We start from the raw sequence: 13556 nt of genomic DNA, 5'->3' as shown, positions 1-13556 counted from the left end.
TTGATATCAAGAAGGTACGGTCAAGTAAAAAATCTGGCAGATTTATTCACTAAAGCATTACCAACTGCAACATGTAAGAAGATTATGCAGAACATTGGAATGCGGAGGTTTGAAGACCTGTTATCATGCACTTTTCAGGGGAAGTAATGTCTTGAAGACTTGTGCTGATTGTACTCTTTTTCCTTCGCTAAGGTTTTATCCCACTGGGTTTTCCTTTGCAAGGTTTTAATGAGACAATTCTAAAGCACTCGGCGATACATATGAATACTGTACTCTTTTTCCTTCGCCATTGGTTTTTTCCCACATGGTTTTTCCTTGGCAAGGTTTTAACGAGGCATATTCTTTAAATATGGTCATCCAAAGGGGAAGTGTTATAAACTATATTGAATTGTATGACCACATTTATCTAGTCGTCAAATGCATAGTGCATAGTGCTAGCATAGTGAGCTAGCATAGTCCCCTTTGTACGCCTATATATATCGTTGAATTCTTTAAGAAATTGATAAGTTTGATATACAGATCAATAAGAGAACATCTCTCATTCTCTCTCAACCTCTCTGAGTTCTCTCTCATTCTTTCTCTATGTTTGAAACTCTCTCTTTATTTTGATTGATTTACAATAGATCCTACATTCACAATTTTTTTTTTAATATATATAACAGTGCCCTACATTCACAATGATGGTATGATAATTTTCAACACTAATTGTCAAAACACTAACATGTACCAGGACACAATCATTCCAAGCAAACTTGATTGCAAAGTAGCATATAAAGTGATAAAACTTGTTACGTAGCAAATTAACAAAACTAAAAATCATTCAAGCAAAGATCGTTTGTCTTTACCTACTCCACATGGCATTCAAGCAAAAGAAATTACTTCCATTCCAGTTAATTCCAAGTATCTTGTTACTGTCTGTCTCCCGTGTGGAAGTTGAGGCATGAAGATTAGTACCAGCACTTTAACATGGGTGCAATTACGTATTTGAAATAGCATCCCCTCACCCCTTTTAAATTTTAAAAATATCAGCAATGAAGGGGTTTGGTTTTCTGATAATGCTATGATATAGTGAATAGTATAGACAAATGTGTCAAATGTGTTAAAAGGAAAGACATAATAAAACTTCTTGGCAACTTCTATAAAGTTATTTAATAAGATGTATTATTTTTCATTTAATATCTATTTATGATTGTTGTAGACAAATGGGTCAAACGTATTAAAAGGAAAGGCAGAATAAAACTTCTTGGCAACTTCCGTAAAGTTATTTAATACGATACTTGTCAAACGTGTTAAAAGGAAAGACATAATCAAGCTTCTTGACAACTTCCATAAAGTCATTTAATAAGATGTATTATTTTTCATTTAATCATCCACACTTAAATGCACACAATATCTATATATAATTGTTGTAGACAAGTGGGTCAAACGTGTTAAAATAAAAGATAGAATGAAACTTCTTGGCAACTTACGTAAAGTCATTTAATAAGATGTATTATTCTTCATTTAATAATCCACACTTCAATGCACACAATATCTATATATGATTGTTATAGACAAGTGGGTCAAATGTGCTAAAAGAAAAGACAGAATAAAACTTCTTGCAAATTCCATAAAGTCATTTAATAAGATACTTGTCGAACGTGTTAAAAGGAATGGTGAATGGTGAATTTGACTCATTTCATTCTTTTGTTCTTTTAGATAACTTTTTCTGCAATGTTTCCAATTTTTGTAATATGCTAAATCAACAAATAAGTTTTTAAATGATATGTCAATACTTATGACTAATACCAATATATATATCGCAACATACAGGCTATATTTTAAAAAAATAGCAGTAGAAACGAGTCGTGACCATTCCTTTTGCTGTGCTCTAAGTTTGAGTTGGGTCTATAAGGGATATTATATAAAGTCCAAAGGTTTTAAGCCAAGTAGGAGAAATATGAGTCATGCATTGAGTCAAGTTTAGTAAAAACAGAATTACAGGTGCGGAGATGAGAACCACGTAGCCTTGATTTGTATGACCATGATATATTGTACAATAAATCATTCAAAAAGTGGAGCTTGAAACTTTAAATATATTATTTCCAAATTTAAATGCACATAATTAATATCTATCATTACTCATCATGTGGGTCAGAGGTGATAAATCTTCAATCCTCCTACGTCGAAAAATTCCAAAATCTAAAGTTCACGCGGACAAATTATTTAGTACTGAAGATTGTTTTACGCAGAATGACTTTATTTCAAAACTGTGTAAATGGCTACAAGTTGGCTTACCAGCATACTTGCAAGGCATGTTTGTGCTAGAAGAAGATAAAACAAGCTTAGGTATTGTCAAAGAACATTCTCGGAAAGACATGAGAAGCTCTTGTCCTTACAGTGTATCAAATATACTATTCACAAAATAATCTTACAGAGGTTATATGTGCACTTTATGGGTAAGTTTTGGCACAACATACAAAATGGTAATTACCATACGAGGGAGGCTGATGTTGGATGCTGAATTTATATAGAAAACAGAGCAAAATACAGAGACATTACTATATGTTATGCATCTCAATGTGGTGTAATAATGTTTGATTTCAGATGAGATTAAGCCAAGAAAATTACATCCCAATTCCCAAACTGCATCTGACCTCATGGATCCCACTTATAATTTTAAAATGCTAAAGTTTTCTATGTTTTGATCTATCATGACTGAAAATGAGATATTAAATATGTGCCAATGATCCAATCTCAAGCTCCCCAAAATAAAAACTTTTTACAGAGAAAGCGCATATTCTAGATTGTCACACTACCGATTCTGTTGCTTTCTCATGACCTTCAAGTTCCATTGGGTTGAAGAGACTTGGTTCTGAAGCGTGTAGATTTTCTTGTATTGAAAATTGTTCATTGAAGCAGGAGAAGTGGTAGCTACAAGATCAGGAGCACATCATTGGCCACATCTGTTGCAGACATACATCAACTTTAGTGTTAAAAACATTATAGTGACCACTGGTTTTAACTTTGATTCGTTACATCATCATTATCCAAATATAGCTCATCCTTTACGAAATATAGCACTTCATTATGATCGATATGGCCTACACGAGTTGAGCTGCCAATGGTTACCTTGGCATCATGATACAAATAAACCCAAGCTCACGATCTGCTTTAAAAAACATAGGGGCATATACTATAATTTCGTTTATATCCTCCAGATGGTGTGGCCCCTCAATATTTATTACCCCTTCTTCATCTCCCCTCTTGACCATTTCATTTTCTAAAAATTCTTTCTCATACCAAACCATTATGGAATCTGAATTTCCAGTAACACAGTGGCATCATAGTGTCCCTGTAAAACAAATATCATCATCATCATTTCTTTTAAAGTCATGCATCCTATATAGAATTGAGAGTGAGGATGAGACACGTACATACATACCTTCCACAGTAACGAATTTGGCACTTTATAACTCCAAATCTTCTCATGCATTTTGTTGCAGCCGCTCAAGATAATACAATTTAGCAATCTGATATGGCTTCCATTGAATTCCAATATTCTTCATACTACTCGAAATCCTTCTAATGACTTGCTTCCCTGACAATATACATTTTCTATATTTAGTGACATATTTCCTCACTACATCTTACTATCACTTTAGCTATATGAACAAAAGAAAGTTTCATATGGGAGGTAATAAATTAAAAGACAGAGAACCAAGAATGAAGCGGCACCAATTCCAACCTTTTCACTTTATTATGACCACTCATTTATCCATTTATTGCATTTCCACTCTTACTATTTAAAAGGACCATTTGTTGCATAAAAGATCCTTTGAATTTAATTTCCAAAAGTCAAATTTGCAGTAGAAAAAACATGAAAACTAATTTCTTCTAACCGGTTCTATGCCCCCTTCCGCATAACTCCCTTCCGCATAACTTACAACCATGGAAGGAGGTCAAATAACTTTTGTTCAGTAACGTTTTTTAAAAAAGATTAAATTTTCTTAAGAGTTAGCTTATATGCCTTGGTTTGGACTGGGATACAGTTGTCGATGTTGCCACTGATTGTTTAGGCTTTAGACTTTGCAGTTGGTGTTGGTTGTTGGGGTTCTTCACTTGGGATGAGCAAACTCCTCGCCTGTGATACAATGAATAGAACTCAATATAAAATGTTTATGATTTCAATTTCTCTAAAAATAGTTGTAAAAACTCCCCAAATTCCTAAACTGGAGATTGTAGAACATGTCGATATGTTTTTGTTTAGCTAACTTTTTTTCCTTGTTCATCTGCCTCCAAAATCCAGGCACTGCTTCGATGTTCAGCAATTTTTTTGCACAACTCTTCCATGTGTAGCTGCAATGCGCAAGAACAACCAACTATCAAAGGAAATTCTCACAGTTAGTTCTCTATATCCCGTCGTGAAATACTTACCAAAGAGCACAAAAAAAAAAATGAAAGGAAAATCTCACCTGAAATTCCAAAGAAATAGTAGCAAAAGGCCACTTGGCCTATCATTTAATTCAATCCAATTTTCTTCTTTTATGTGCTCTGCTTTCATGCTTGTATATAATATTGGCTCCCCAACTCCTACAATATGGCATCCGCAAAAGAGCACCATCACCGGGAAGTTACAGATACCTTTAGCTCAAATGATTCTAAATCATTTATTCATTACCTGACAATTAGACAAATATACCCGTTGATTAGTATCGAGTTGGCATATCCGATTTGAGCTTTTAAGGGTTACCACAGAATTCTCATATATGATTAGTATCGAGTTGGCATTCTTGAAAATGAGCATTGTAATTAAAAATTGAGATGAGTAACTCTGTATCCAAAGTAGACAATAAATTCACATTGGGCATATCAGATTTGTGTTAAACTTGTGAAGGATACTTTATCTTCCCTCTCCCCTCTATTTTTCTTAAACATTCTGCTGTACATCTGAGTTTGTGGTGTACTACCATTCTCAAATATTAATTGAATCTATACATTTTCCTGGTTTAGCTACTTTTAGATTAATATGTTGATTTTGCTGTCAATGTTGATCGAATATAACGAATCAATTGCAGCAGCCTTAATTAAGTGCCTTCTTTTTCAATATAAATTTATTTTTCTGAAAAAACAATTGAGACTAGGAGGAATCTTACTAAATAAACTTCCGAAACAGAGCTATAGCATTAAGTCTTCAATCCATATTGAGGACCACAATTTATCTGAGTAGATCTATGACCTCCTCGGTGGGGCAGCAAGTAGCCGTTGCACCAAAACCATGTATTAGGTATCCAAGATAACTCCTAGTGCACCAAAACCATGTTTAAAACTCATCCCAAGCCTACCCTCGATTTGACCACTAGACTGTGCTCTGATGGGTCAAATTAGACTTCGAACAAACAAACAATATGGCATAGATATTTCAGAAGGCACACATCTGGCAGCATCAAAAGCTAGATTATGAAGCTATACACACACAAATTTAATTGAGGCCTTTTAGTTCACATGGCCAAGTAGCATTTACCTCATGCAGAGTCTTAGAATCAATCCCTAGGACATGGATGAGTTGAAGTAAAATTCCAACTAATAAAAGTTTGTGCTTATGGATGAGTTGATCGTTTCTTTTTTTATCATTAATTGGGCTTATGTTTCAGTTGCTAAATAATCTTTTAAATGGCTGAACCATTGCCTCTTTATTGTCCGTTTTTAAACCAAGCAGTTTGATTTCTCTCTCTTCAATATTGTATTAATCCTGGGTCCAGTACTACTTTTTTGCTTTAATTTGCACAATATTCATATTAATTATGTTTAGTTTGTTGTTTTGTAAATCTGGGTTTGATAAAAAAAAAATAAAATAAAATAAAATAAAATAAAAAAAAACTCAGATTTAAATGCCTATATTGCATCAAAATGCATATACGTGGAACATCATATATGGAATCATGACTTGACATATATGACAAAATTAAATGCCTCATTCGACCAAGCTTCTCTTTGTGATATTACCCTAAATCAAATCAAATCAAACACTCAAACCCCTGATCCCAGAGAATATGAGAAATGTTCCTGATATAGCATGGCCAAAACATGCATGTATAATTGCAGAAGATGAAGCAAGAAACAGCAAACAAAAAAGAAGCAGTTTACTAGAAACATTTTGTAGTTTGGCCTATTGAATAAATATATATATATATATATATTCAAACAAATAAATATTATGAATATTATGCAAACAGATAAAGAGCTACAGCCCCATCCACAAATTCTGGATTCTGTACAAACTGAGAATGTATCTGTAATTTAGGATCAGTGAAACTACAAACAACTTGTGTTTTGCTAAACTAAAATCATCTCCCTGACTTCTGATTACTTAATACTTGGCATGTTACATATTTATGAGAAGGTTGATGCATTTCTTGAGAGGGAGAAGTTCTTGTGGTTTATAATGATTTGAAGATGAACAAATTCTAACTTTGATTAGTGATTTTGTAGTATATGCCTAGTTGTGGTTTGGACTTTCCTTGGATCATTACACTTTTTTTTATCAGTAAGTAAGACCTGTATTCCATTGTCTACCAATTCCTCGAATTAACATATGGTAAATCGTAAATGCAAATACGATACATGTATTCAATTATTCAACAAATCCCGGCCCGTTAATCCAATGCAACTTTATAATTGTGAAAGTTAAGGAGATTCAAGATAGCATAATATACTCACAGATGCTTTGTCAAATGTGCTGAGCCCAACACCAATAGCAGTGAATGGAAGGCGCTACAAAATTTAGCAGGGAAAATTTGAAGAAAACATAAGTAGGAATATTGCAGGGTAAATAATCCTTCCTTTCCAATGAATGAACAAAAACAATACCACAAACACCCCTAAATACCAAATTAAGTTGGAAAAAAATTATAGGAAAATTTCACCTGAAATTTCAAAGAAATAGTAGCAACAGGCCACTTGGCCCATCATTTAATTCAATCCATTTTTCTTCTTTTATCTGCTCTGCTTCCATGCTTGTATAGAATCTTGGCTCCCCATCTTATATAAAATGGTACCCACAAATGATCACCATTATAGAGAAGAATATGAAGTTGAACCATCAAATTATCCGAAACCTTTAGCTGCTCAAACGATTCTAAATCAGAGCGCCCCACCAATATTATATTGGCCTCTGGTTTTATTCGTTACATCATCATTATACAAATATGGTTCATCCATGTTCAGCAGCTTGTTTGCATAAATCTTCCATGTGTAGCTGCAATCCAAGAACAACCAAGTGTCAAAGGAAATTGTCATGGTTAGTTCTCTATATCTGGTCGTGAAATACTTACGATTTATTTATAGGCCAGAGACTAGCTTTTGAGATCTTGTTCAAATTTTCAGGATCCGCCTTGCACATTTCAAAGAAATCAATAATCTTACGGCTCAATTCATCACCATTATAGAGGTCAATGTGAAATGCTGAGATTCCATCAACAATAATTTCTGCTGGGCCTCCCCAATCTGTTGCAAAGGTGGGTAATCTGCTGCTCATTACCTCGACTGTTAGTCCGAAATTCTCGTACAATGCTGGATGCACAAAAGCTACTTTTGTATCAACAATACAGCGGTATAGCTCTCCATAAAGAGATAGTTTGAGTCACTATCTATCTAATAACACCGATAATCCATCAACTGCTATATCCAGAAATGAAGACTTACCAAATGAAGATTCTTGGTGCTCTCAAGTTAACTGGGACATTTCATCAAACACTCCATTTTCACTTTCTTCAGTTTCTTCTCTGTCCTTTGATTTGGATGGACTGAAAAATCCTGCTACAATTACAAGATTGACCAAACTTCCTAGTTTCTTGTTCTTTCCATACCAAATCAAGTCTTAAAGACCAGAAAGCACAAACAAAAATGAAAGGAAAATCCCACCTGAAATTCCAAAGAAATAGTAGCAACAGGCCACTTGGCCTATCATTTAATTCAATCCATTTTTCATCTTTTATGTGCTTTGCTTTCGTGCTTGTTTACAATATTGGCTCCCCAACTCCTATAATATGGCATCCGCAAAAAAGCACTATCACCGGGAAGTTGAACTTTAGCTCAAATGATTCTAAATCGGAGTACCACACCCTTGCTTTATAATAGCATCCAAATTTATTCGTTACCTGACAATTAGACAAATATACCCCTTGATTAGTATCGAGTTGGCATACACGATTTGAGCTTTTAATGGTTACCACAGAATTCTCATAAATGATTAGTATCGAGTTGGCATTCTTGAAAATGATCATTTTAGAAAAGAAATAAAGACAGGTTATCAAAATCTACAAAAGAAATAAAGACAGGTTTATCCATTCTTGAAAATCCAAAAATAAATGAGTACATCATTGAGCTAATAAATGAATGGCAAATACCAAATCAAGTAAGTCTTAATTAAAGACCAGAGAGAACAAACGAAAATCTCACCTGAAATTCCACTTGGCCATCATTTAATTCACTTCATTTCTCTTCTGTCATGTGCTCTGCTTTCATGCCTGTATACATTTTTCTTTTCTTTTTCTTTCTCTTTTACTTTCATGCTTGTATACAACATTGGCTCCGAAACTTATATACCAAAGTTGCTCCCAAGATGGATCGGGAGAAAAATGAGCTCGAAGTTCAACCCTCAAATTGTCCAAAACCTTAACCTCAAATGATTCTGAATCAAAGTACCACATCCATACTTCATATTGGTCTATGATACTCTTTCTTCTATACCGATCATCATAAGCTTCATCTTGATTAGACAAAAGTACTCTTTCTTTTGTATACATTCCGCATATCTCAACAACAGGAAAAAAACGAATTTGACTAAAATCTTCTTTAATAAATGTAACGAGATATATTATAATTCCGTTTATATCCTCCAAATAGTGTGGCCCCTCAATATTTATTACACATTCTTCATTTCTTATCAATTGGACATCATCATCCCCTCTCTTGGCAATTTCATTTTCTAAAAATTCTTTCTGATGCCAGAAGCACTCTGGAATCTCATTTTCCGGTAACACAGTGCCATTATAATGTCCCTGTTAAAACAATATCATCATTATCAATTATTTTAAAGTCATGCATCCTATATATAATTAAGAGAGAGAGAGAGAGAGAGAGGTTGAGACACATACATACCTTCCACTGTAATGGATTTGGCACTTTATAATTCCAAATCTTCTCATGCATTTTGTCGCAGCCACTCAAGTCAATTCTATCTAGCGATTTAATGTGGCTTCCATTGAATTCCATTATCCTCGACACTTCTGAAAATCTTTCTAATGACTTGCATCCGCTAACATTTACTAATTCTATATTTGGTGGAAGTTCTAAGATTTCTTCAAGTTTCTTGCAATCCTCCAAGTTGAGCATTTTAAGTGCAACAAATCCTTTGAAGCTCGTGGGAAGGCTAACAAATTCACTTCCCGATAGATCTAAATCAGTCAAAGTGTCTGAAGAATTAAACATGGTAAAGAAACTTGATATTGGAAAGAAATTTGATTCTGATTGGAAACAATTCTGATGATTCAACACTTGTAATGCACTGCTTCCATTGCTTGAATTCGTTGGAGGCGCCAATTCTTGGAGTTGTTCTTCATTCGATGAAATCTCATCTTCCATTGTTGTAGACCCCATCTTCTTTACTAGATTTGTACAACTAACAAATATCCCAACATCCCTTAAATGTTGCAACCGAAGAATAATGTTAATTGGGAGACGCTTAAGGTTTTTGCACTTATCTAGATATAATTTATCAAGTTTAGTAAGATTGCCAATTGATAATGGTAGTTCTTCCACTGCAGTGCCCGATAGATTTAAACTAGTTAAAGAATTCATTTCACAACCAATTTCAGGAAAGCTACGAAGGCTTGAGCAACCATCAAGTTCAAGTGCATATAAAGATCTCAACTTGAGGCTTCTTGGAAGAATTCTGAGGTTAGAGCATTCCCAAAAACTCAAAAAAAAAAAAGATTCCCCAAGGATCCGACGGAATCATGCACCTCAACTAAATTTGTACAATTTGTGGCAATCAATTTCTCCAAGTTTGGCATGCTTGAAACATCTGGAACTTTTGTCAAGAAATTACAATCACTGAAATCCATATTTGTCAAATTCTGTAAAAAAAAAAAAATTCAAAGGAGTTTAGCACATAGATTAAAGAAACAAAGTTATTGAAGATTATAATTGTAGATACCTTAAACTTGATGAAGCTTAACTCCTTGATGAAGCCACCACGCATTTTAAAGATAATGAGTTTATTTCCATGGAAATTGGGTGGCAAAGATTGTAGCGGATATTCAAACCAATCAAGTACTCTTAACTCATTGGAGAGATAATTAGGTCCACTTGAAAAACTTGCATTACGATTGATAAATACTCTAAGTCTTTTCATCTGTACAAATGCTTCAGGATTCAAGCTTATTGCGTCCTCACCTTTAGGCATTTCTATTATCATGCCTGAAACTTTGTTTGTGCCCTAATACGCAGGATAATACACAAAAGTGTTACCAAAATTACTGCCAAAAGTTAAGCATCGACTTTCTAAAAATAACTAGAGATGAGACTTCGACAAATCTTAATTAAACAGAATGATATATTATATATAACTACGAATTCATTTTGATTTACAGGATATATATATATATATGTTTACATATTCATTTATATATTAATTCATAAGGCCAAAATTTTCTAGATTTCACTTTTAAAATGGAAATAAATGTCTTGTTTACGAGACTCTATCCCGACTGGATACTTGGCAACGCTTAGAGGTGTTTGGTTTACTATTCTTGAGTTGATCCACCCAATGATGTTTTGGATAAATTCTGACTCATCATCCCTATCAATAAAAAAGAGAAGAAAACTTTAAAGAATCAGATTTTTTTTCACATGTAAATGACATATATCAATATGATTTATGTGAAATTATATCTTGTTTCTACTTTTTTTTGTTTTTTTTTTTTTCTCCGTGACAAAGGTAGCCTTTCTACATCCTTAATCTGAGTGTTTCAATGTTAGATTATGCATTGGTCAAAGGGTAGACATACTTTTTCATTTTTTTGTATCTATTAATAAACTTTTTAACTTTTTTTGGTTCCATTCTCGAATCTGTCCCTCCCTTAGAATATTAGACTTACATTAATTTAAGAGTATTTGTGAGTCTTTATACGTAGAAACAAAATGAAACTAAAAACCAGTACTCATAATTTAAAGCCCTTTTTTCTTGTCATCAGTACTCCAAATCTTATTCTTTCATTAGCTATAACATAAATAATAAACAATTCCCACCCTTCTTCTTAATTATCTTTTCCAATCGATGATTAGTTATTTGATAGATGAAATTCCATATATATTCCCCTATTTCCTTGATTTTGCTTGCAATTCATGATCAAAATACCCAAAAGGCAAAAAGAAAGAAAATTTATGTATTTTTATTTATCTCATATTCTTCTATTTCTCCAATGAACTAGATGTAAAACTAACGTGGTAGTGGTAATATATATTAGATCCCCTTATATCTCAATAGCATCATATATATATATATATATATATGCTCACACACAAACGCAAAGAACATATAGGCAAAGCTTACCTGAACGCTATATATTCCAACCCGGACAATTTGGCTACTTCTTCTAAAGCTTCCTTCCAATACTCTAGTAGCTTTATGTCATCCTTGATTTTCTTTCCAAGTTTAGTAAATGCTTCTAAAAAGCTTCCTTTTTGATCTCGTACGTCTGATGGTTTTATCTCATAGAATATCGGTAGAACAGTTTGTTTGAATGTTTTTCTGCACTCAAGAATCTTCAATAACTCATCCAAGCACCATTTGGATTCTGCATAGTTTTTAGAAAGTACAATGATCGAAATCCTTGACTCTTCAATAGCTTTAAAAAGTTCTGATGAAATTTGTTTCCCTCTCTCAAGGTCGACACCATCCATGTAAGTCTTGATTCCACTTTGACGTAAAGCTCGGTTTAGATGAGCAATAAACTTGTGGCGAACATCTTTACCTCTAAAGCTTAAAAATACATCATGATTTTGTGAAGGGATGAAAGGAGATAATGGCAATGAAGAAGAGGAAGAAGTTCCTAATTGAAAGGCCATGGAATGAGATGATGAAGAAGAAGAGGAAGAAGGTCGAATTATAGATCAATACGCATCGCAAATAAAAAATTATAGGGAAGTGGGTTGAAACTTCTCGGCAATTATTGCAACGTCTTCTTGGCATGCAAGTTGCAACAACGCCGACCATGCTAATTAATTAATTAACCAATTATAGAAAGGAAGTGGTGAAGTGGCCAGGCACCATCTGGACGTGTGTTTTTGCGCATGCACGTACATCTGAAAATTTGTATTATTTATCAATTTGACTTATATATTATATGTTGAAGATAATTTGATTTGAATATTATATTGATTTGATTTTCATAATTATCAAATCACTTTAATTTGATATTATTTTCGTAATATTTAAAATATTTACCTTGTTTTATTTCAATGTAATTTTTCTATAAATACGAATGTATGTATTCATTATCTTCCAATCCATCATAACTTACTTGAAGTACACTCTGAATATTTACGTCGGGTATTTATTTAATTATATATATTCAATACACTTTTCCATTGATGAATACTTTGATCTTTTAGATTTGAACCTAAAGTGCTTGGGAAATTTCATCTCCTCTGATTCTCTCCCCACAACAGGGCAATCATGATGATGATCGCGATTCTTATTTACCAAAAAGTCCAATTTTAAAGTACTTATCGCAAATAAATAATTTTAGAAATTTCTCGGCAACTTCTTGCCAACAACCACTCCATTCAAAGGGATAATGGGGATTGTATCTACTACATTTCATATGCGCTGGTGAATGGCCCTACCAATACTTTTCATTTGTTGTATTCGTTTCTACTTTTTCAGTAAAACCTGAGCTATAAAAAACACATGATAACAGAGCTATAGATAAGAAGAATGCATTCATGATCTCGACGTAAAAGACTTCGTTTGTTTCGTTTGTTAAACGACACTTGATTTGGGGCATGGGCTTTCTCTAAAGAATTAAGATGCATCGGCAGAACTAGTTAGGTTGTCAATTTTTTTTAGATTATATATATATATATATATATATCAAATGTGGGTCAAAGAAAGGAGAGAACAGGGGATGTTCCCTTGAGTCTGTAATTACCGGTAAATTTATAAGGGAAAATATCGAAAATGTGTTCCCCGGTGATATACTAAACTTTTGTGAGTACTTTCCATGCGCTAGCTTTGACGTGAAAGCAGAAAATAATGAGTCATGACTCATGGGTATCCGGTCTAAAAGCACTACAAATTGGGAAAAAAAGAAAGCCTGTTTCCCAATCAATGATCTGTAACGCGGGACAAGTGACAGTTTGATTTGCAATAGTTTATTGCATCGCATAAATTTTCTTTGATCAGCACTAGCAGCAACGTCTAGTCCATTAAAAATATATGAAGGACCTGAGCAATTATGTGTTCTCCAATGATCATACTTTTGTGAATCTCAATGCTACGTTTGATAGGT

At 33.6% G+C, this 13556-nt stretch overlaps 2 protein-coding genes across 17 annotated transcripts; both read right to left on the bottom strand.

Moving 5' to 3' along the window:
* Positions 1-2527: 2527 nt before the first annotated feature.
* Positions 2528-12246, bottom strand: LOC122295996 (disease resistance-like protein DSC1). 16 transcript variants are annotated; one of them, XM_043105334.1, is made up of 13 exons: positions 11597-12246; positions 10199-10480; positions 9142-10118; positions 8440-9041; positions 7903-8138; positions 7684-7794; positions 7314-7551; positions 6906-7237; positions 6700-6753; positions 4455-4660; positions 3425-4361; positions 3112-3334; positions 2528-2945 (listed from the first exon to the last, which is right to left on the bottom strand). In XM_043105334.1, exons 3-4 carry the CDS (start codon positions 9838-9840, stop codon positions 8502-8504), a joined length of 1239 nt encoding a protein of 412 aa, XP_042961268.1. In that variant the 5' UTR covers positions 9841-10118; positions 10199-10480; positions 11597-12246; the 3' UTR covers positions 2528-2945; positions 3112-3334; positions 3425-4361; positions 4455-4660; positions 6700-6753; positions 6906-7237; positions 7314-7551; positions 7684-7794; positions 7903-8138; positions 8440-8501. The 16 variants fall into 16 exon arrangements, with proteins under 16 accessions (XP_042961268.1, XP_042961273.1, XP_042961276.1 ...); XM_043105339.1 differs by adding an exon at positions 5136-5282 and having other exon boundaries at positions 2563-3334; XM_043105342.1 differs by having other exon boundaries at positions 2563-3334; positions 3425-4123; positions 4213-4361.
* LOC122296807 (disease resistance protein RUN1-like) lies at positions 9890-12111 on the bottom strand. The gene is made up of 5 exons (XM_043106604.1): positions 11597-12111; positions 10789-10843; positions 10199-10480; positions 10005-10118; positions 9890-9934 (listed from the first exon to the last, which is right to left on the bottom strand). Exons 1-5 carry the CDS (start codon positions 12109-12111, stop codon positions 9890-9892), a joined length of 1011 nt encoding a protein of 336 aa, XP_042962538.1.
* Positions 12247-13556: the final 1310 nt, after the last annotated feature.

Source organism: Carya illinoinensis, chromosome 15 (genome assembly GCF_018687715.1).
Source record: "Carya illinoinensis cultivar Pawnee chromosome 15, C.illinoinensisPawnee_v1, whole genome shotgun sequence".
In the NCBI taxonomy this organism is placed as follows: domain Eukaryota; kingdom Viridiplantae; phylum Streptophyta; class Magnoliopsida; order Fagales; family Juglandaceae; genus Carya; species Carya illinoinensis.
Note: the sequence above shows the minus strand (reverse complement) of the source record. Positions and strands in the feature narration are given on the sequence as shown.

Coding starts and splice junctions, on each gene's coding strand:
- LOC122295996 (XM_043105334.1), bottom strand. CDS start 9,840: ATGAATTCTTTAACTAGTTTAAATCTATCGGGCACTGCAGTGGAAGAA. Junction 9,042..9,141: donor CAAATCCATTACAGTGGAAG/GTATGTATGTGT, acceptor TTGTTTTAACAG/GGACATTATAATGGCACTGT.
- LOC122296807 (XM_043106604.1), bottom strand. CDS start 12,111: ATGGCCTTTCAATTAGGAACTTCTTCCTCTTCTTCATTGCCATTATCT. Junction 10,844..11,596: donor TTGGAATATATAGCGTTCAG/GTAAGCTTTGCC, acceptor TTTTATTGATAG/GGATGATGAGTCAGAATTTA. Junction 9,935..10,004: donor ATTGTACAAATTTAGTTGAG/GTGCATGATTCC, acceptor CTCTAACCTCAG/AATTCTTCCAAGAAGCCTCA.